The sequence below is a fragment of the Hemibagrus wyckioides genome, linkage group LG04, assembly GCF_019097595.1.
Source record: "Hemibagrus wyckioides isolate EC202008001 linkage group LG04, SWU_Hwy_1.0, whole genome shotgun sequence".
NCBI classification, from domain to species: Eukaryota; Metazoa; Chordata; class Actinopteri; order Siluriformes; family Bagridae; genus Hemibagrus; species Hemibagrus wyckioides.
In genome coordinates, this window is record NC_080713.1 from 5,770,602 (window position 1) to 5,795,133 (window position 24,532).

At 39.1% G+C, this 24,532-nt stretch overlaps 1 protein-coding gene across 3 annotated transcripts in view; it reads left to right on the top strand.

The window, feature by feature from the left end:
• Window positions 1–14,721, top strand: part of zgc:158464 (uncharacterized protein LOC791139 homolog) — a 145,477-nt gene extending 130,756 nt beyond the window's left edge. For all 3 annotated transcript variants that reach the window (XM_058387320.1, XM_058387321.1, XM_058387323.1), the window contains 2 exons: window positions 973–1,092; window positions 10,109–14,721. In XM_058387320.1, the coding sequence (XP_058243303.1) occupies window positions 973–1,092; window positions 10,109–10,295 (307 nt within the window). In that variant the 3' untranslated portion in view covers window positions 10,296–14,721. The remainder of the gene's footprint in view (window positions 1–972; window positions 1,093–10,108) is intronic.
• Window positions 14,722–24,532: the final 9,811 nt, after the last annotated feature.

The window sequence follows — 24,532 nt, forward strand, 5'->3', positions numbered from 1 at the left end:
GTCATTAATCTAAATTCTCTGATCATTACACCTGTATATTCGACACACATTTCTGTTATTGTACATAATAATCGTTAAAACAGAAGAAGTACAAACCAGGAACTTGCCCGGGAACTGTGAAGTGCTCTTTCAGGAAACCGTTTAGTTCCGAAAAGCTCTAATGGAAATGTGTTTATTGATATTAGGCAAATTGTAGTCTATGCTTGTTAGCTAAAGATAGGCTTCTTCTTTTAAACAAAATCGATTTCAGAAGAAAGAAAAAGGCATTGTTAGTGAAAAAGTTCCTGAAATGTCCTCAGAGGTTCGTAGGTACGTTCGACATTGACTTGCATTGTAATCTGGAAGATGTTTCGACACTCATCTGATGTGCTTCATTATGAAGCGTGAACCTCATCATGAAGCAGATCAGATTAATCCCTGAAGGTCTCCAAGGTTATTTACATTTACATGTATTACTTTGTCACCAGCAAGTGGATGGAACTGATTGAGTTACACATATCTGTTCCAGAACCATTTTTAACCTTTGGTGTGATTATTCTTTTTAAGTGAAGTTCCCTGTGTTCCCTCTGTCATGCATCCTACAGTCTATGAGGATGGGTTCCTCTTAGGGTTTCTGCCTCTTGTTCCTGCCACCATTGCCACCAAGACCTCCTTCAGGTCTTCCACAAACCTGCCTTGTGCTATATGACAATTTAACAATTCTGGTTTGGGAAAAAAAACCTTAGACTTATTTTTTTATAGACAATAGCTTTGAATGGTGATGGGACATGCAATGATGATGTAATGCCAATATATATATAATACCCAATATAACGAGGCTGAACTTCTTGGTTTTGGTTTTATGATGTTTGATATAAAGTGGAATACATTTTTATAAGTAATTATAAGAATGTTTAAAATACAAATACATGTCATTTTGGTTCTCTCTCTCTCTCTCTCTCTCTCTCTCTCTCTGTCCTACTCATCTCTCAGCTGGTATCACGGTGCAATCAGTCGAACGGACGCTGAGTCATTACTGAGGTTGTGTAAAGAGGCCAGCTACCTAGTGAGAAACAGTGAGACCAGCAAGAACGACTTCTCCCTCTCTCTCAAGTAAGAGCACAATCCTGAAATACTGTGCTTTACTCTCACCTTACACACTCAGCAATGTCCATCTCTGAAATCCTACACATTTTGTACCAGACCTCAGGTTAATGTGGAGGTTGGATGCCTTAAATTGCTATGGTACAATAGTGTCCTGGTAAACACTTTTATAAAGATTGTTAAAAAACAATTCAGACACAAATTAGAATTTTATTTTTTAAAAGGGAGAATTGTGATATTCATTCTATTATTATTATTATTATTATTATTATTATTAGAAATCGTGCAAAGACTTGTCCATTTTTTTGTCCAAAAGTAACTCTAATCACAGTTCGAGGTGTGTCTATGATTATTTTGACCTTCGGTTCGCTAAAGGCTATAAACTTCCTTTTAGCAAATCTGAGCATGTCTTACTGATTTACGGTATTTAAGGGAAAATTTGGCTGAACTTCTCTTTTCTTGAACAATTCATCTATAATGATTTGATGTTCTACCTCTCTCTGTAGTATTCTACACCCTCAGCATTTTCTGTGGAAACGTCTCACCCCCCTTTTCCATAGCTTTTAATGAATGTCCTCTTTATCTCTTGTTCCTACGCCAATTTTATTATTTTTGCTGACATGCCTAGTTGTTAGAAATTGGAGTCGCAGCTCTCTCAGAACGACTGCCCTTAGCTGCACCGGGCCCTTTCTCTTGTCTCTGTGACCATATACTGTACAGAGATGATCACCTTTAACAGAGTCACTTTTAATTCATTCACCAAAAAGAGATATAGGAGAATGAGGGGGGGGGATGAAGAGAGGGATAGAGGGAAGTGGTGAGGGCTGTTATGCTAATGCACAACCAATAAATAAATATTTTTCTTTTAATCTGACTATGAATGTGAGAAATGAACAATAATATATGTAAAGTACAGTTTAAAGGAATACTCTGGCATTTTTCCAACCTCTTCTTCTCCTCTTCCACCACATCTGTAGCTCATGTGCAAATACCATGGGAAATAATTCTGCTGATATATTTACTGTACTGAAGAAAGAAGAAAAACTGTTTACTCAGCATCTGTAAAGTTTAAGGGCAGCCGTTGAATTTACTATTATACAAATAATTTCCCTTTGCTCCTATACAGCAATTCCCTTTGCACTCCCACTTAAAATAGTTTATCCAGATCTTTCATATAAACCTTAATTGACAGTATTTAACAAAAGATTTACACAAAAAAATACGTTTTATATAAATATTTCATCACGCCATCATGCTTGTATCATAAGTTGATTAGGTTTAAACATGATGGTGATGTGGAAAAGCAAGACGAAGCTGAACAACGATAAATTGTCGGCATCCACATAAATGTCAGTTAGTTAATGTAAGTTGTATCTCCTCAAAAACCTACTAGGATCAGTAGTGGCTAGAAAATACACTGGTAGCACACGCCTTATATGATTCAACAATCGATCACACTCTTTAGCTCCATATACAACACACTGTATGTGAGCTATGACTAAAGACCTACAACTGAGATCAGATCTGCTGTCTCTGTTAGACTGAAATTAAAGGCCATGACGGCGAGGACACGACGCTGTCCTGAGTTTGACCCTGCTTTCATGTCTTATTTACCCTTTCTATGGGTATACAGACATAACATAATGATGAAAATAAGCAGGAAGAGAGGGTTCGAAAAATAAACGTAGACAGAACGGATCAAGTTTATTTTTAAAAAGCTCTACTCCTGTCTTATCGTGTTATGGTCTTCATAACCTTTACTATGGCTATTCAGACACAACACAGAGATGAAAAGGAGGGGGATGAGAGCGTTTCGAACGAGAAACTTGGCTTTGTATATGCCTCATGGAAGCTTGTACTAGTTGCTGAAATGAGCTCTCATTTCCTCTAATGATAATGAAAGCTCAGAGTAATGATGGCCAGCTAATGAAGCAAGTCAGTGGAGGGATGAGGATTAATGGATGCAGGTGATGGAGACGTTTATTTTCTTTCATAATTCGCCTGCAGATCATCTGATTCCTCGCTTTGGAAGAAATGCCCCACACGAATACATACGAGATGTATACACGAGACCTTCAGGTGTTAATAGGTGCTTTATATCTCCCACTACTGAAACATTAATGTCACATCAACATGTGCTGTGCATTAAGATGAGGGCTCACACTCAGATTTCCGATTTTAAAGAAGCAGATGTTTTATTCACACAGGAATCATTTAATCACATCATCTCTTTGCATGTACGGATACAGGATCAATTTCTTTATAAAGCTCGTTGAAGTATGTTCCAGGTAAAGGTGAATGTACCGAGTGTAGTAATGGTGTAAAAATGAAGCGAGGGAATATAAACGCTGTCGAATAAATGGATTATATAAGCAAGGAATATAAAAGTAGGACTAGAGCGTCACGGCTTCACTATCGTGAATACATTTTCCTGTGAAAGTACAGATATTGGGTCAGCTCGTAAGTGACAGTTTGTCAGTGTGCACCATTTTCTTTTGTCATAAAAGCAGTGAGTAATGCAGTACAGAATAACAGTATGTCCTGCTGCCTGGTGCTTTTTTATTTTTTGTTTTATATGGATCGGTTTTCATCTAGCTGATTTAATAGAAAAAGATTTAAACAAGGGGAAAAATATATACTGAAAATGAAAGAGTTCCACTTTTGCAAAGGGTTAGGCTTGCTTATAGGGAAATAATCAACAAAATGGTGGTGTGATGCAGACTGAGGTGAAGTGGAGGACTACTTATTAACATTTATTGAAGAACACATCTTTTACCTGTTTCTAATTACGTTCAGTATTATGGACTGGCGATCTGTCCAGGGTGTACCCCTGCCTTTCGCCCAGTGTGAGCTGGGATAGGCTCCAGCAGATCCCTGTGACCCTAATAAGGAATAAAGCTGGGATGGATGGATGGATGGATGGATGGAATGTTTATGAAGTTAGTACCTGTTATAACTGACATTGTATATAAGGTGTATATCAGGTCGTTCCATCATCTTAAAGTTATTAAGCCAAATGAAACATCTTGAGTTACCATAGAAACAGAAAATGCAAAGCTCTGAAGATTTTCCCACCGGACACTGGAGACTCCTTATGGAAAACATCAATGTGTCAGTGAGGACAAGTTTTTCTTTAAGTGATAACACATCGTAAAGCTGCATTTAATTAGTCTTAGATCATGCTGTGCATCCACCATACAAGTCCCTGTGCAGAAGCTGTTACTATAGAAACAGTAACCTGTTAGAACCAGTGCATTAATTTTCTAACCTACACTGTTTTGCTATTTTTGCCATTTGTGATAATGAAGGAACATCTGTGAACCTTACACACAAAATGTCTACTTACTATCCGTTCAAATGATTTGTAGTCTTTGTCATAAGGGCTTTGTCCAAACCTTTGCGCTTGAATGTACTTTATATACACTATGCTGCCAAAAGTTTTGGGATGTCTGCCTTTACGTGCACATGAATGTAATATGGAGTTGACCCGCCCTTTGCACCTATAACAGCTTCAACTCTTCCGGGAAGGCTTTCCACAAGGTTTAGGAGTGTGATTATGGGAATTTTTGACCATTCCTCTAGAAGCGCATTTGTGAGGTCAGACACTGATGTTGGACGAGAAGGTCTAATTCATCCCAAAGGTGTTCTATCAGAAGTGCAGCCCAGTCAAGTTCCTCCACACCAAACTCACTCATCCATGTCTTTATGGACCTTGCTTTGTGCACTGGTGTGCAGTCATGTTGGAACAGGAAGGAACTGTTCCCACAAAGTTGGGAGCATGAAATTATCCAAAATGTCTTGGTATGCTGAAGCATTAAAAGTTCCTTTCACTGGAACTACAGAGTTGAGCCCAAACCCTGAAAAACAACACCTGAAGTGAATGATTTGGAGGGGTGTCGCAAAACTTTTGCCAATATAGTGTATGTACTGTTTGTGTTTAATGAGTGGACTAATGGGTACTGAATCTGGGAATACAGTGATATAATGCCAAAGTGACATCATTTGCAAAACCCAAAATTATGTACAAGTTTAAAGATCAACAAAAAAGAGGGGGAAAATTTCCATAATTTTGCCTCTGACCACAAATGTATTGAACCAGCCAAGACATGTTCCCAAAGTTGGGGTTATTTAGTTTGGCACTGAAGCTGTGAGGCTGAACAAAATAAAGTTATAGCCTCCGGTTTAGCATCATGCACATCTCATGCCTAAATCATTACACGCTTGCTTCAAGCCAGGTCAAGTTGTTAAGAATCTCAGATGTGGTTTCTGACCCCGTGACACTGTTGTATATAAAAATGGACAAAGATAGCATACACCGCGTCATGGAGCCGCCATCAAAAACTTAAATCAAGCTTTTCTTCCCCTCAGTTTGATAGTACAGCATCAGTCTCAGTTATGTGCTGTGACTAAAGTTTAAAGGTAATTATATATATATACAGTATGTATGTGTATATATATATATATATATATATATATACACTATATTGCCAAAAGTATTCGCTCACCCATCCAAATAATCAGAATCAGGTGTTCCAATCACTTCCATGACCGGAGGTGTATAAAATCAAGCACATAGGCATGCAGAATGTTTTTACAAACATTTGTGAAAGAATGGGTCGCTCTCAGGAGCTCAGTGAATTCCAGCGTGGAACTGTGATAGGATGCCACCTGTGCAACAAATCCAGTCGTGAAATTTCCTCGCTCCTAAATATTCCACAGTCAACTGTCAGCTGTATTATAAGAACGTGGAAGTGTTTGGGAACAACAGCAACTCAGCCACGAAGTGGTAGGCCACGTAAACTGACGGAGCGGGGTCAGAGGATGCTGAGGCGCATAGTGCGAAGAGGTCGCCAACTTTCTGCAGAGTCAATCGCTACAGACCTCCAAACTTCATGTGGCCTTCAGATTAGCTCAAGAACAGTGCGCAGAGAGCTTCATGGAATGGGTTTCCATGGCCGAGCAGCTGCATCCAAGCCATACATCACCAAGTGCAATGCAAAGCGTCGGATGCAGTGGTGTAAAGCACGCCGCCACTGGACTCTAGAGCAGTGGAGACGCGTTCTCTGGAGTGACGAATCACGCTTCTCCATCTGGCAATCTGATGGACGAGTCTGGGTTTGGCGGTTGCCAGGAGAACGGTACTTGTCTGACTGCATTGTGCCAAGTGTAAAGTTTGGTGGAGGGGGGATTATGGTGTGGGGTTGTTTTTCAGGAGCTGGGCTTGGCCCCTTAGTTCCAGTGAAAGGAACTCTGAATGCTTCAGCATACCAAGACATTTTGGACAATTCCATGCTCCCAACTTTGTGGGAACAGTTTGGAGCTGGCCCCTTCCTCTTCCAACATGACTGTGCACCAGTGCACAAAGCAAGGTCCATAAAGACATGGATGACAGAGTCTGGTGTGGATGAACTTGAGTGGCCTGCACAGAGTCCTGACCTCAACCCGATAGAACACCTTTGGGATGAATTAGAGCGGAGACTGAGAGCCAGGCCTTCTCGTCCAACATCAGTGTGTGACCTCACAAATGCGCTTCTGGAAGAATGGTCAAAAATTCCCATAAACACACTCCTAAACCTTGTGGACAGCCTTCCCAGAAGAGTTGAAGCTGTTATAGCTGCAAAGGGTGGACCGACGTCATATTGAACCCTATGGATTAGGAATGGGATGTCACTTAAGTTCATATGCGAGTCAAGGCAGGTGAGCGAATACTTTTGGCAATATAGTGTGTGTATATATATATATATAGACTTGTTACATGAACTACTGAGCCACACAGTGCATTTGTATTGATGTGATGTTAGTGTGTAATGATTTAGGCATGTGATTAAACATATTCTGGCTGACTGACTAACAAACGGTTGTTTTCATGTAGGTCTGAAAGGAAAATCTCTTTAAAATTAGTCCCCTTAAAACCACAGCATACACAAACATCAATTTATTCTTCATCTCGTCATAGCCCCCGACTGTGTGCAGAAGCAATTTTCCACATTATTAAATACAAAATAAATAGCCCTGGATTAACATTCATCTATTCATGAGTGTACGCTGTAACTAAACATAGGCAGGATCTTTTGTTTGCTTTACTTTCTCTAGTCCATTGCACTAGATTTTCTGCCTTTGTAACATCAGTCACGGTGCTAACAGTCATTAAACCACAGTCTTTATTATGTACCTGGGTCAGATTTATTTTCTATAATAATGTTCAAACATGTTATTGTAGATATAGCAACAACTAACAAAGGATGCTCCATATAAAATGACTTAAAATGTCAGTAATTGTTGATGGGATCAAGGTTTTGTGAGATGTTTATTTAGGTTGTGTATTTTATTTATTTAGGAGGAAGTCTCCAGTTTCAGCTCTTTGTAACAGCGTTTATAACGTTGTCAAATTGCTGTGATGTAAGAAGATTAGCTCTAAGGTTGGAAACGATAGCTGGTTGTTGATTATTTTTCTATAACAGCACGTTTTACTCCTTGCGTATATTCACCGGCAATTGTAAGTCATTTGTTTTAACGAGATACAACACCACTCAGCAGCATGTACTGCAGAGACCCTTTATCTAAATCTCAGATGTGAAACGTATCCAGGGTCAGAAATTACCGAACCCAATTAAAGGACACAATGATAATGCCACCAGTTTCATCGGGAACCATTGCTGGCATATCTCCCATCTCAGCCACCCTGATAAATTGCGTTCTCACTTTTGTTTGTGCTTCCCCGATGAGATAAGTTGGCGCATGGCCACTCGCAGCCTTCAAGGGATTAGATATAATCAGATACAAGTCTGCCAGTAAGGAAAATCTCCATAATGATGTATTGTGAGGTTTTCTAGTTCTCTCTTTAAGTCTATTTAAGTCCTCTTGCTGCCATGATGGTGAGATTAATCAGCACAAGTGCATTTAGTCTTACAGTGGTTTTCCCTGCACTGGACAAGTTTAAGAGCATCATGGAGAGCTGGGGCTTGTCGAAATGGACTCTCGTTTCCTTTAACGATGATGAAGCCTCGGTTAACGATGGCCGGCTAATGAAGCGAACCAGAGGGAGGGATCAGAATAAATAGATGGAGGTGATGGAGGAGTTTATTTATATTTCATGATAGCTCTGACTTCAGAGGATTGTAATAGCAGATCATGTGTATATATCTGTACACTCTCAGTGGACTCAAGCAGGAGCAGGACCCTTCACAAAGAGGCATTACATGTACAGGGACCTTTAGGTGTAAATGCTTCATATCTGAGCCTGCTGAAATATTAATGTCACCCCGAAGCCATCAGCATGTGCTGTGCATTACGATGAGGCCTGGTGCTATGGTTCATATTTTATTACGTTAGACCGGCAGGTGTTGTATTTACACAGAATAAAATAAAAATGGCCTGAATTTACTACCAATTGAATTGTTGAATGAATCAAAAAAAAATGTTCCACTGCATACTTATTATTTTGGATGGAAGTCAAGTTTGGCTGGTTCAGAAATCCATGTTTAAATTTTACAGAGTCTTGAAATTCTGGTCCATGGTATTCATCCAATCACAAATACGGATTAGGATAGAGATTAGGTTGAAATAATTGCCTTGGTAAGCAACGTAACTGAGCAAATTTGTACTAACTGACGGAATAAAACCACTCCTCGCTAGTGGACCTTTGGATTTTAAGACATCCGGACCCTGCAGTGGAACGTGGACAAAATTTAGGGTTTTCAAAGACGCTGTTTCCAGGAATGGGGTTTCTGTAAAGCACCTTATTCTTAGGAGCGTACACGTAATTAAGGCCTGCTATATTTAACCTAGCACACGCTGCATGCAGCCGTTCCCTCCAATCAGCACCGTCTCGCTGCTGTGCTTTTTCTACAGCGTTTGTATCTGTCACCCAGCGTACTTCAGAGATTCTGCAGCCCTTTGCGAATGCAATTAGGAAATACGTGAGGGATACACCGACCTCTAATTCAACAGTGATGGTGCATGAGGGGACCGGAGTAGCATTACTGTTTTCGTCTCAGAAGCACGTACACGCATAAATAAACGCTGGTTATTATTTAGCCATGTCTGGTGGGTAAAGGTTAAAAGCCCTTCATCCATCAGCTCTTTCTCACACTAGCTAGGTTTATGTGTATACTCTGTTACTTTTTCTTCCCTTTTTTTAAAGCTACACACTGATAAATAGACTGCTCAGGACCTTTTCTTACCGCAGGTGTTTTTTTCTGCTATCTCGGTGATCAAACGCTGGTGTCATGAACGCTGCGCTCACAGCGTTAGCCCCAGCCAGCAAATGGCTTTCCCTCACTGACATTTTTCATTCACTTAAACCTTCAGAGTAGTCCCAGGGACCACACCACACCATAATCACATCTGCCTCATAGATAGAGAACTACTATCGCAGGACAAGATCAATATATTCTGTAGCCAGATATCCTATGTCCGGTTATTTCACCTTTTTGAGTCTGATTTTAGTTTTTACACAGTTTTTACACAGACCAGGCACTCATTTATCTTCAGCTCCCTCAAATCAGTGTTTCTTCAACTCCATAACCTGTGGTCAGGGTCCAAAGTTGATGATTTTATCCTATCAGTTATTATAAATCTTAATAAGGATTGTTAAAGCTCCACCACATACATATGAATGTATTAAGACCTGATTACTCCAAAAATCCAAGGATCATGGATATCTAGGGGCATTTGTTGAATTCTGTCAATAGACATTTAAACTATGTTTCTATATAATGTAAATTCAAATCTGCAGCCATTTCCAAGTCTTAAAGCTGTTCTTATTTCACTTCCAACATAACTGTTAACAAAATAAAGATATCATGCTTGTGGAAGCTATAATTGGGCTTTTACTTTGAAACATTTCTGTCTGAATTATATCTTAATACTTTTGATTGAAGAATTTCTACATTTGAAATTCTTCCAGCACATCTATCTGCCAAGATTTCATCGTCGTCTATTCTTTATTGCCTCTTAACCTTTTCACTTTGCCTCCTCTTCCCTCTTCCTTTGTCTCACTATGCATTTTTTATTGTACCTCCAGGAGCAGCCAGGGTTTCATGCACATGAAGCTGTCAAGAACCAAAGACAACAAGTACATCCTGGGCCAGAACAGCTGTCTGTTCGACAGCGTGCCGGAGATCATCCACTTCTACTCCAGCCGCAAGCTGCCGATCAAAGGAGCCGAGCACATGTCCCTCCTGTACCCCGTGGCCATCCGGACACTTTAGCCTCCAGTCTAGATTCGATCGCTGAACAAATGGCGCGTAGATGCTTGTTACAGGTGGACGGAACATCCATCATCTGCATTTACGACGGCATCTTATAATGTTTGACGACTGATATGGTGTCTGTTAAGCCTTTGTGAATGGCTGCTTGTACACAGTGCTACTGGAACACTCTCCAGCAAAGACTGGAAGACTTTAGAGGCTTTAAAAGAAAAAGCCTTCACTTTCCCACTGATGGTGTCAAATCTTTTTTTTTTTTTTTTAATTTACGCCGAGTTATACCTTCAGCTCAGTGGATTATGGAGACCACACCGACCACACAAAGCAGACTAATCTGTAAATAATATGTTTTCCAGCAGCTCTAACGTGCACCCTCAAATCCCTTTCCGCTGACATTTCCTGTTCATTTGGACTTAAAAACCCTGAGCTTTGGCCTGCGCCTCCACTTTGATTGTTTGGTCTCATGCATACTGTAATAAAATCTCACGCAAACCATTTGTGGACGTTTCTGAACTCCAGGATGATGTATAAACTGCTGTTTTGTTAACACTAGTGAACCGATCGGGATACCACAACTCATATGAAGGTTCCTGGCTTGTGTTTTTCTCTTCAGTGTGATCATTTCCGAGATGAAAAATTGGAGGGGAGTTTTGTTTGTATCTGAAACAGTCCAGATTAGCAAGAAAACTAATGCCATGTACGACAAAGTTGCTGTTCCCTAGTAACATGCATTGAAACACACTTAGAAAAACACCTACATGACAACTACATAAATCTTTCAACAGACCTGCATAAGCATTTGTAAACGAATATAGATTATATTCATGACGACAGACTCCCTTTGTCAGTTTCGATGCCAAGCCGACTTAACACAACAATTCTGTCATCGCTACGAATGCAAACCCTCATAAGCATGAAGGCTTATTGCATCAGTGATGTTGACAAAAAGCTTCTTCCTTCAGCTTAAAGTCAAGTCGATATTACCCCCCTTATGTCAACTGGCAACTTTCCATCGACATAACTTTGCGTTACGGCAAATTCTGAGCAGTAGAAATTTCATGACAACTGACTTTGTAGCTCTTTTGGTATTTTTAGGATCAGATTTTAACTGGATTTTAATTTGTGAGAAATTTTATATATATATATATATATATATATATATATATATATATATATATATATAAATACATAACACTATCGTCCTCAAAAAGTTTCAAAATTTAACTCTCATACCCATCATTATGTGTCATTAGAAGTTCATTGAGGTATAAAGTCGGATGTTCCTCTAATTTGACTTCGAGCTTGTGAAGAAAGCTTCTTTTGAAATAAACCTTAATAAATTTTATTTACATGTTTGGTGGTTTTTGTTTTTTGGCCACCATAATTTTTTATTTTAAAAATTATATACTATATATTTTTTTAAAAATTAAAAGGGTCTCTGAGTGGTGCAACAGTAAAGCGTTCGCCCTCTTGTACAGAAGTTCGAAGGCAAATTCCCAAGAAGCCACAGCCACCAGTCTTGGCGCTAGGAATCTAATAAAGCTATAGTGGATGTGGGATGGCTTGCTCTCTCTCTCTCTCCCCCTGTCAATCACAGTGTTATAAAATTGGAGAAGATTCTCAGAGGAAGAACATTCCCTTGTTTATAGCTGCTGTGGGCGGAAAAACGGGAGACAAATAAATAGATATGAATTTTTTTCATGTACACAATGCAAGTTTTGTGTCACGAAGGATTTATGTAGTTGTTCAGCTCTGAAGCGATCTTTTCGTCCCAATCCGATCTTCCTACCGGTTGCATACAACAAGTAGATTCGGCGCATTTGAACAGAGCCAAAATTTCAGATAATAGACAACATATTTGTCTCGAGACTGATTGCCGTTCTGTGGCCAAGTGAAGCATGAAAAAGGATGTTTCAGACGTTGAGCCACTTTACATTCAATCCCCCCTCAGCTTAAGACTAGGGAGAATGAAATATGTCTGCATTGTCTACCTCAGAAAATCAATTTAATTCCACCCATCAGCCAATCAATAAGGTACAATAAGATTGCAGATATCGATCCAACTCCCTTTTCCTCTCGTCAATTTCCACCAAATTGTACCTTGGCTTTAGGAAAAAAAAAAAAAAAGTTTGTCTTGGTTCAACTCCATCAAAGTCGGTTTGTTTTCATGCTTGTGCTCGCCTGCTCGTTTTTTCTTTCTTTCTTTTACGATCGTTTGTATGTAAATGTTACTCTGTACTAGTACGTGATGCCGGTGACATCCTTTGGGTTCAGGCTTTAGACTGTAGATGCATGGTGAGGAAAGAAAAAAAATAATCCAGTCCATTTCTTAAACCTTTTTTTTTTATTTCCCCAAAAAACACATTGCTTTAAATGAATGTTCTGTGACTGTAATTTATTATGGAGTGATGATTATAGCTGTGTTCTTACTCCCAGACAAAGTGACTGAGATCCTTTTATGTTCTCTCTGTTCAATTCTTTGTGTGTGTGAGAGTGTGTTTTGTGAGTGTGTGTGTGAGAGAGAGAGAGACTATGAGTTTGTGTATACCAAGGATTGGAACTAGCATATTTCTATTTCTAAGCTATTGATCGGTTTGTTTGCCCTGTTACGGTGTTGCGTAAACATGATGCGAAATTGTGGTACAGACCGAAACCTGGAATATGCAATGGTTTCTCCCGTCTTTGTGCTTTTGTTGCCTGATTGTGAGCCTCTCAGCAGGCGAGTCTGCTTATGAAAAGGCCTTATTTAATCATCTTTATTGCTGGGGAAGCAAAGCCTTGCAGGTCTTGGAAATAACGAGGAGCCGAGATGAAAGTCGCTAATTAAACTCGTAAACCTTTAAACCCATATCGCGCACCATTGTGAGCGAGTCGCATACAGTGTGTCGAAATGCATTTAGATTTAGAGAACTGCTCGCATCCGCTCACATCGGGAAGCTTGTAAATAATTTTTTAATGATAGCAAAAAGAAATCAAAATGAAAAGATGCAGCGGTACGGCCGGACCTGACAACGATTTCTGTCTCAAATTCCCATGATTCTTATGGGCTTCATGAAAAGGAGGGGAAAAAAATACGTGTTCCTGTGTTTTCCGGATTGAGTTCTGTGTCAAAAAGGGACTGAAAGACGAGAGAATTACCGCTTGATCTTTGTTACAGCAAGACACTACAGGTGAATAAAATATTAAATCTTACAATTAGTCTTTCCTACTTGATTGTGGATACCTGAAGTATTTTTGTATTGGAGCTTTTATTCATTAAAAAAAAAAAAAAGCATTTATACGTGCAAATCAGGCAAATAAATGGAGTTTGGATTATGTTCTAATTGAAATGTTGGAATTACTTTCTCAAGAGAAAGGCTTTTACGCGGCAGTTTGTTGGAAGCATTTATCCAGTCAGCTGTAGTGAAATAAATGACACTTTTAGCAGAAAATTGAATGTCCTCCAAAGAGTTATCATCATTAACATTTTGAGGAGTTGGCTCCTTGGCTTATAAAAAGAGATTGAAAATTGAAAATATCATGAATGCAGATCAGCTAGTCATTTTTGGAATAAAAGGAAAAGGAAAACAATGTCTTTAAATATAGACGTTTGTGTGATTTATGAGGTTTTAAAAAGACTTGTATATCCTGCGAGTTGGCAAAAACCTTTCTTTGAGTTTTAATATATCGGTATATTTGTATGTTCGATTAAAACGGGAAACCATGTCAGTTTAATCGAGCCTAAAATCTGAAAAATCGAAAGCTGGATTTGAGCAAAATTGACATTTTCACTTGTAGTGTCTTGCCTTAATTTAAGGATGTATAGCATCTGTATCCTTGTGGCCTATGCCGTAGTCGGGTTCTGAATGTACTGTATACTAACAGGAGGTTATTTTTTACATAAAGTCTAATCTGTTTTAAAAAAAAACCTAAAAACCAGAGTGTATGACCGGCATGTTCAAGTATCAGGACTGTAAAATAATTCTCAGATGCTGGCAGATGGAGAAGAGGAAAAAAAGCTCTGTTGTGTGAAGGCAGGTCTGAGGATGAACAGCAGGAAGGGGAGGAGGAGAGGATGAGAAAGTCCTAATCTTCATTGTGTCTGTTAGAGCATCTCAGTTTTTGTAGATGAGTGTTCTTTAGTTTGCTGTGTGTGAGTGATGCTGAAGGCTTTTCTCAGCTTTGTTCAGACGGATGCTGTATTTGTGTGCGTGTGCATGTGTGCGTGTGTGCGTGTGCGTGTGTGTGTGTGTGTGTGTGTGTGTGTGTCGTCAATCATACACTGTCACCTCACCTGAATCTAATGTTCTTGTGTTAGTTTCCTCCTGTGTATGCACTAATAGAACATATCTGTACACTCTCATGGCCAAATGTATATACTGAATGTAATAAACGGGGATGTGGAGGCTTTGAGGTTCAAAGAAATAAAGAGTTTATGGGTCTAAATGAAGCAGACGTTGTCATTCATTCCATTTTCTGGCATTTTTTTTTTTTTTAAATGTGAGCAAAGCCCAAGTCCATTTAGGGCACTTTCATACTCATTAGTTTGTTTGCTAAGCCTGAGTCAGAGCGAAGTCGATACAATTGGTACGTTTGCACTTTGGTTTAGTTTAGTTTCACACTGCATGTAATTAACCAGCCTAAAAAAAGCAATAAAACAGTGCCTGAGGGCTAGGACTGTAGTCTAGACATTGTCAAAGTTAAATCAAGTCAAAGACCAGGAGATCAAGTTAAGATCAAGCCTTAATGAGGTTGGTGTCAAGATGGAGTGCAAATGAAAGTGAGACCAAAAAAAAAAACAACAACCCTTTAAAACACAAAATCCGCTAAGCTTTAATAATGAACTAGTTTAGTCTGTTTCCTAGAAGAAGGATTTACTCCTTGCCAAACTTTGTGCAGGAAAAAGAGAAAAGGAAAGGAAGTATTTTTGCAAGTTCCTGGTCAGGTCGGACTCCATATTTGGTGAAACCAATGCCCAAGATAGAGACAAGTCCAAATACAAGTACTGTAAGACTGAGACAAGTCCAATGGAATATAGAAAACATATCGAGTCCTACAGCTTTGTTATAAGGCTGTAGGACTCGAGTCTGCTCTCAATATGTTTCCTATATTCCACTGTAAACGTAAAACTCATTAAAAACCTTTACCAAATTCATGTAGAAATCACAAAAAATGATCCAGATTCAGCTACCACTCAATAACAATGTTATTAACAGTATTAATTTCCTCTTTTTGTTTTATTAGTTCAAATATCCATCACTATAACACATCAGATTTCTGTAGAACTATAACTTTGCCACTTTTTGCCCCGTGACTCAATTTAGTAATCGTATTTACTAAAACATGTTAATGCCCAACTGAAAAGACCTGCTTAGTTAGAAGAAGAACTATTATCACCACACATACATTATGACACAGGGGAATTCTTTTCTTTATGTATCCCAGCTGAGGAAGTTGGGGTCAGAGTGCAGGGGCAGCTATGATACAGTGCCCCTGTTACAGGGAGGGTTGGTCTATTGCCCAACAGTGGAGCTTGGTGGTGCTGGGGCTTGAACCCTGATCCTTTGATCAACAGCCCAGAGCCACTTGAACCACCACTGCCTCTGTGATGCTGTGATCTCACCTGGCCAAAGACCCAAACCTATTTTCTGTCTCTGTATTTCATCCAATGAATGAAAGATTATTGTTGTAGTTTCCTTGCCTCCTTTTGTTTTTTGTTTTTTTTTGCAAGTCAGCTAAACTGAATCATATAGCAAACAAACCAAAAGGATAAATTTCGCTCAATATATTACTAAGTTAATGAATGCGGTGTCCCGCAAGCTTCACATCTGACCTCACTGTGACAGGAAAAACCACCAGATTGATTTATATCAAGGTCTGTAAGGATGTTCTTATAATCAAATCTAATTTCTGTCTCTTTTCAGTTTTGTCTCATTCAAGGTTGAATGTTTTTTAGATTTGCTTCTTCAAGAAGGACTGTCTTTTCTTTCTTTCTTTCTTTCTTTCTTTCTTTCTTTCTTTCTTTCTTTCTTTCTTTCTTTCTTTCTTTCTGCATTTAATTGACTTTCAGTTAATTTATAGAGCTTAATAATAACAATGTTCATCTTTACCTTGTGATATTTGCAAGTGTATTATAAATTCTCGTGTGAATAATAATAATAATAATAATAATAATAATAATAATAATAATAATAATTTCTTGTTTTCTTGTGATTTATCTCTTTTTTTTTTAATTTTTTAAAATTATATCACTTTATGTATAATTTTGCACAAAACATTGAAGTACATGTTTTTTATATACACCAATCAGGCATAACATTATGACCACTGAGAAGTGAAGTGAATAACACTGATGATCTCCTCATCATGGCACCTGTTAGTGGGTGGGATATATTAGGCAGCAAGTGAACATTTTTTCCTCAAAGTTGATGTTAGAAGCAGGAAAAATGGGCAAGCGTAAGGATTTGAGTGAGATTTACAAGGGCCAGGTTGTGATGGCTAGACCACTGGATCAGAGCATCTCCAAAACTAGCAGCTCTTGTGGAGGTGTTCCCGGTCTGCAGTGGTCAGTATCTATCAAAAGTATCCTTTAAGTCCTGTAAGTATCCTTTAAGTCCCATGGAGCCCCCTCTTCACAACTTACAGGACTTAAAGGATCTGCTGCTAACATCTTGGTGCCAGATACCACAGCACACTTTCAGGAATCTAGTGCCTCGATGGGTCAGGGCTGTTTTGGCAGCAAAAGGGGGATCGACACAATATTAGACAGATGGTCATAATGTTGTGCCTGATCCTTGTATACTTCTCACAAATAACATACAATCATGTGAAATGAGTGTGATGTTTCTGTTTCTAAAGTCCCATCAAGTCTACTATTTTAGATCCATACTAATGACATTCACTTAACTTGGAAATTGTGCAATAATCACATGAATATTTTTTTTCCAGATACTATTTCAAAAGCACTTTAGTGCTCGATTCTGCACACAGTTTTAATTTGCAGTCTGTCACCTAGGCAGCGTGAATAGAAACGTGCGCTCGTACCTCGGCTGATGAATGCGCTCCATGTTTTATTGGTTTCTATGCTGAAATGTTTTGAGGATGCTCTCTCACCTTTTTCTTTTCTTTTTTTTCGCTTCACTCAAGGGCAGCATGCATCGCTCGCATGTGTGTTCAGCTTCCTGAGCCTCAGGGCAATAGCTCTAGTGTGACATTTCATTAGTTTTTGCTGTGCTAGATGCTTTCTACATTCATTCAATCAGCGCCATGTTGGAGAGACCACATGAGCTTGCAGAACATCCTCACCCCTTAATATACAGTATATATATTGACATGTTGCACCAAATCACAGTTTATATTCACCAAGATGTGCGGCTTTAATTTACATTACAGTGGAGGGAAAAATATCTCAGCATGGATTGACAAGCTTCATTGTCCTGATTTATGATTAAAGGTGAGTCTATGGGTGTTTGTTCACTGCAAGGTTATTTCTGTTTCTTATACACCTCGTTCACTGTACAGACATTTGTCTGCCAAAGAGTGCTTTTAGACTAAAAGAAAAATCCACACAATTCACACTACACTGATAAAAAATAAAATACAACAGCAGGCATTTCACTTCTTAATCAATTACACGAGGTTAATATGCTCAAAACGTTTATTAAAAATGCATTCGCTGCCAAAATGCTATCAATAATGATGCAATCCTGAATGAATCATGGACCATTTATCATAAATCAGAACCCTGTCCCATGCCACACTTCTAACAGGAGAGTTTGGCATTTGTAACAACATGCAGCAAGAGGGATTGTATTTGTTGTATGTGTAATATATTTTTTTATTTGTTAGGACAATACACAACAGAATTAAAAGATTAGGCATGTGCGCTTAAACCAGAAAAGACATTTTTCTCTCTCCCCTTTTCTATCTTTTTCTTTTGATAAATCAGTCAATCTGAAAGGCTCAATTTTGCTAAATTCATCTATGTTAATGGAAGCGGTGTCCCACATGCTTCACATCTTCCCTCAGTGTGACAGTAAAAACCGCCAGATTGATTTATATCAAGGTCTTCATGGACGTTCTTAAAAAATCAAATCTGATTTTCTGTCTCTTTTCAGTTTTGTCTGATTCAAGGTTGAACGTTTTCAGTTCAGAGTCCTTGAAGCGAACTTTCTTCCTTCCGTAGAAAACCTTTTTTTTTTTCCCTTTTAAAATATGCTGCAATGCAGCGACGAAGCATGTATTAATGAAGCAATAAAACACCTGTGGTGCTACATGAAGCAATGTTCTATAACAGTACATCCCAAAGTGTTTTATTGCTCTTATGCCTGGCTTTTCTTCTTTTTTTTTTTGCTTATACTTAAAATTAATAAACTTATGCCACCAAAAAGCTGCACATTTCCTTTTCAAGATCTTTTCAAGACTTCAGTATGTCAGTGAAACACATTTTTGTTTTATCCTTTCACTGTGAAAGTTACCATTACTATAGAAAAGATTACATAGTAGAACGTGTACATTATAATTAACTGGGATTTGTTCTGGAGCTGAAACTGCTGTCAGACGATCTGAAATAGAAAATGAATCACCTTCAGACCCATCAGAATCAAGTATTCCACACTACTTCCTTTAGTTTTAATGCTGTTAATGTAGAAAGAATAAAATATAGACGGCTAATTTAGCCGGTCCTGCTTCTTAGTCGGCCTGACATAAAAATCTCACTTATAAGTAATTAACTAAATAACTATTTATTCATAACTAATTCATATATTTAACAACAATGATAATTATCAATTATTTTCAATTATTATTTTAATTTTCCAATAAATGGAATAAATTTGCATAAAGGTCAGCTTTTAAAATTGATTTATTTATTTATTTATTTATTTATTTTCTCTTTTGAGAGCTAAAGGAGGTAAATAATGTAGTGCATGTTTTTTTTTTGTTTTTTTTACCATGTTGGGTTTTCTTGAATATTCCACCTTTTAATTTCGCACTCAGAAACATCATGGAGAAGATGACGTATTTGTGTATTCCTACTTTCCCTGTAGATAGATAGATAGATAGATAGATAGATAGATAGATAGAGAGAGAGAGAGAGAGAGAGAGAGAGAGATAGATAGATAGATAGATAGATAGATAGATAGATAGATAGATAGATAGATAGATAGATAGATAGATAGATAGATAGGCACAGGTAATAGATAAAATAAGAAGCAATATAACAAAAAAAATACTAAAATACCCGAATTTAAGGGTATAAAAATATAACAAAAAACATAACAAATAACAAAATATTACACAATTCAGAGAAGGTAGACTTCTTGTAATTGTTGTGGTCCTTAATTACAGCTTATAAGCTCTTGCATTGTCCCATTATGCCACTGATTTAACATATTGTATGCAGCCACATTTTACAACATGGACTCTCACACCATATACGCTCACATGCAGTAAAGACAATTGACACGTGGATAAATACTTTAAACTGAATTTTTTTTAATTCTGATTCAGACCTAGTGATCTGCAGATCTGCTATTTCATTCATTCATTCATTCATTCATTCATTATCCTAGTCATGCTCACGCTAGAGCCAGAACCTATCCTGGGAACACTGGTCATGAGGTGAAACTACACCCTGTACAGTACACCAACAACGAACACAAGAGAGAGAGAAAAACGACAGCCTGCTTGCTGAAAGTGCTGAAAGAATAGGGAGGCTGAGACAGAGCTGTTTATTCTCCTTCCGTGTCAAATAGGGGTTGGGTAATATGACAATATGATATTGATATTGCAATAAATAATGCCTGTGTGTATCATTAGTATTTTTTATGACAGAGTAACTCCAAAGGAAACTCCAGTTTCCTCCCATCTACCAAAATCACAGTGAATGGTAGACTTATATGGCCAAAAATTTGTTGACATATCACACTCATATTTCAGGAGTCTTTCCCTAAACTGTTGCCAGAAAGTTGATAGAATTTTATAGGATGTCAGGATGTATGATGTAGCTTTATAATTAACGAAAGGGTTCCAGCATGACAATGGCCCTGCGCACAAAACGAGGATCAAGACATTGTCTATACCCGCTTTATTCCTAATCAGGGTCACGGGGATCTGCTGGAGCCTATCCCAGCACACATTGGGTGAAAGGCAGGGGTACACCCTGGACAGGTCACCAGTCCAGGGCCACACATATAGACAGACAACCACACTCACTCACTCCTATGGGCAATTTAGAATTACCAATCAACCTAATGTACATGTTTTTGGACTGTGGGAGATAACCGGAGTACCCGGAGTAAACCCACACAGGGACAGGGAGAACATGCAAACCACACAGAAAGACCCATGTCTGTTTGAACCCAGGACCTTCTTGCTGTGAGGTAACAGTGCTAACCGTGCTGCCCTGCTCTTAATATATAAATTGCAATTTAAATATTACAAAAGATGTCCAAGAAGAACCCTTTCAGAAAGGCAAAGTTGTCTAATCTATACTCTAGGAACCTTTGAAGAACCGTTGAAGGTTTTGTTTTAAATTGTGTATGTACATTTTATCCAGGGTGAGGTGTAAGGGAGCCTCATTAACGGATGTTAAAGTGACACATCTGTCCTGTTGTTCCTACATTCTGTAGTTTATATCTTCACCTAAAGAATCCAGCCAAATCTAGAATTCCCAATTTTGCCCTCATTTACCCTACTGAATCTTGCCATTTCCCAGCCTGATCTTCTGAATAATAAATGGTGTTTGATTTGCCGTGATCTGCGCCTGGAGGTCTTCTAACCGTTCTTATCATTCGTCCCGGGTTTTCCATACAGACCCTGGCTGTTCAAAGTGTTCTTTGAGGACTAAAATAAGCCCTGAAAAAGCCAGGCATGAAAGAGGCAAATATATCCACCTGAGGATGAAACGGTCTCTTGTCGGGCTTTCTCTCTCTCTCTCTCTCTCTCTCTATTCCTCCATCCTTTGCACGCCTTTCTTTCTCTGTTATTTGTCCTCTGCAGCCCAGTCACGTCCGAGTGAAAGCAATTTCAGGGGGCCGACCTGATGCTAATAGGGCGCCAGCTGCTTTATGGCAGTAGACAAAAGTATAGAGCACTTTCTCCTACTCCATCTTGTCTGTGCCCAACTTTCTAGTACTGTGCAGCTGATTGGGGTTCTGTTCAAGGATGGAGACTCAACCTAGCCTTCTGTCTATAATCAGCTCACTGCTGAATCATAGATTTATACAAAAAACACACAAAAGTTACCTGAATTCTTATTGAAGTGAATTGACGTCAACTTGTCTAATGCGTGTAACACTAATATGTGATGACCTGTGAAAAATTCGAGTACACGGTCGGTTATATGGGGAAAATAAAATGAATGTAATAAAATTACAAGTGGAAATAAATCCCAAAAAATTGTGAGTGAATAAGGAATTGCAAATTGGGGAGAATCCCAAGTGAAAGTTGGGGTGGGGAAAAAAGACATTTAAAAAATAAAAAATGTAGGCAAAAAAAATCTGGAAATGTGAAAAGAAATAAATCAGCAAACAACACAGCGCTTGAAAAATGGATTATGTGAGAAAAATCACATTTTTTCATTTCATTTCATTGTCTGTACCGCTTATCCGATCTATACTCAGGTCACGGGGGGAGCCTGTGCCTATCTCAGGTGTCATCGGGCCTCAAGGCAGGATACACTCTGGACAGAGTGCCAACCCATCGCAGGGCACACACACACACTCACACACTACGGGGAATTTAGAGACTCCAATCAACCTAGTAGCATGTCTTTGGACTGTGGAAGGAAACCGGAGCACCCGGAGGGAACCCACCAAGCACGGGGACAACATGCAAACTCCACATACACAGTGAGCGGGAGCGAGACTCGAACCCAGGACCCTGAAATAGACGCCTAAAGTAAATTCATATACTGAAAAATTAACATCAAAAATACTGAAAATGAAAATCATGTAAAAAAATAAATTAATTAAATAAATATCACACTCTAAATGTAATAGTATAGTACATCTGTGTAACGTAGCATGTGAAGTGTATATAAAAACACATTATCCACCTATGGCTCATGTTTAGTTCATGAGTCTTCTATAAGAGAGATTCCTTCCTCCAGTGTAATCACAGCGAGATCGAGACACGAAATGAAAACGACAGAGTGAAATTTTCTCCACAAGAGGCCACGTTTTACCTCTCATCCATCTCTCAGTTTCTCTGTAAAACAAAGCAACACATGCGAAGCTTTTAAATCTACACGACCAGGGCCTAGCATGTGCATCGTGATGAAACGACCGACAACGACGAGACTCTTAAACTCCATCGCAATCAAACATGGAATAGGTCACATTATCTTCTACTCTGAATCTTCTACTTTCATCACAGCGTCACTAAAGAGTCGGTGGATGTGCGCCGACACGCTCGACTGACACGCTGCTGATTATAAAGTGGTGACAGTAGATTAAGATAGAAGATTAAACGTGTGCAGGTGTGACATGAAGGTTCAAAGGGGAGCTGAAGACAATTAGTGAGTTTCTAAAGAGCATCTGCTTTACATTTACGAGTTCCCGGTTCCACAAGCTGGGGTCATGCGACTGCCATCATCATGTATCATGACAGATCTCTTATACATGCCATGATAGATCTACATATCGAGATAAATGGCATACATCATATGCATAAGATTTATCCTAATACACTTGTTCTATTATATTCTATATTATCTATTCTATTATTATTGTATACAGTATACACCGATCAGGCATAACATTATGACCACCTAATATTGTGCTGGTCCCCCTTTTGCTGCCAGAACAGCCCTGACCCATCGAGGCATGGACTTTACTAGATCCCTGAAGGTGTGCTGTGGAATGTGGCACCAAGATGTTAACAGCAGATCCTTTAAGTCCTGTAAGTTGCGAGGAGGGGCCTCCATGGGACTTACAGGACCTAAAGGACACTTTTGATAGATGCTGACCACTGCAGACCCCACAAAAGAGCTGCAGTTTTGGAGATGCTCTGATCCAGTGGTCTAGCCATCACAATTTGGCCCTTCATCAAACTCGCTCAAATCCTTACTCTTGTCCATTTTTCCTGCTTCTAACACATCAACTTTGAGGACAAAATGTTCACTTGCTGCCTGATATCTCCCACCCACTAACAGGTGCCATGATGAGGAGATCATCAGTCTTATTCACTTCACCCCTCACTGCTCATAATGTTATGCCTGATCAGTGTATAAGCAGCATTTTTTTACATGTTAATTTTCAGGATTTTGTTCTTAGACAAATAACAGTGTCACGTTACTGTAAAACCGTAAAGCTTTGTGTCCTGAAAACTGTCAGAACTCTGAAATGCTGACACTGGAGACTCCTTCTAAAGATAAAATAATCCCGTGAATATAAACCTGCTACAGAAAATGTATGAACACCTCCTGACTATTCAGAATTGAGAATCTGTAAGCATGGATAAATGTTCTCATACTGACAGAAAAGTCTGCTTCAGCAAGCAAATATGATTCTTTATGTGTATGTATCATTTGTATTTCTTTTCTTGGAAATAATGTGTTCTGACATGCAGTCTGTTAACAACACAATTAAAGGGAGGTTTTTTCAGCTCCGCCGGCCGGTTTGTGCCTCGGGTCATTTGGCTCGGGTGCTGAGGGATGCAGACAGGACAGTGCAACCCCCCCCTCCCCCCCTCCCCCCCTCCCCCCCCCTCGCCGTAGGAGGCAGTGCTACTGGAAACAGGAAATTGCTCGCAGGTGTGTGAGCGTGTCTCAGACGAAGGCAGGCAGCTGTGTTTGGAGACTCTGCCGGGACAAAAGTGGCTCTCTGATTGTGAGGGCTCATTTACTCACAACGCTATAAAGCTGAGTGGGGCAATTAGAGGTCTCTGAGAGGAGCGACATGACCGAGAGAATAGGATTGTTCTCCTTCAGCTGCCCTCGGTGGAAAAATAATCGCTTCAAATAAGCCCATCCTGGCATCCTGGTAAAACGAGCGCAAGACGATTAGCTAACAGAAGCCCAATGGAAAGACGTGCTTCCTTAAGGGCAGATTTCGAACCGAAGTCAGAGTGTCATCATTGTCTGTGGCTTTATTAACATGGTGCACTCAAATGAATGCAGTCAAATGCAGTAAATCTGGCCGTGAATTAATTAGACGGGAGGCTGAAAATCTATCATATCTATCGTTATCTTAACAATAAAATATTATATCATCCATAGCATAATAAGGATGATGTGTTTGGCACGCATAAATACAGAT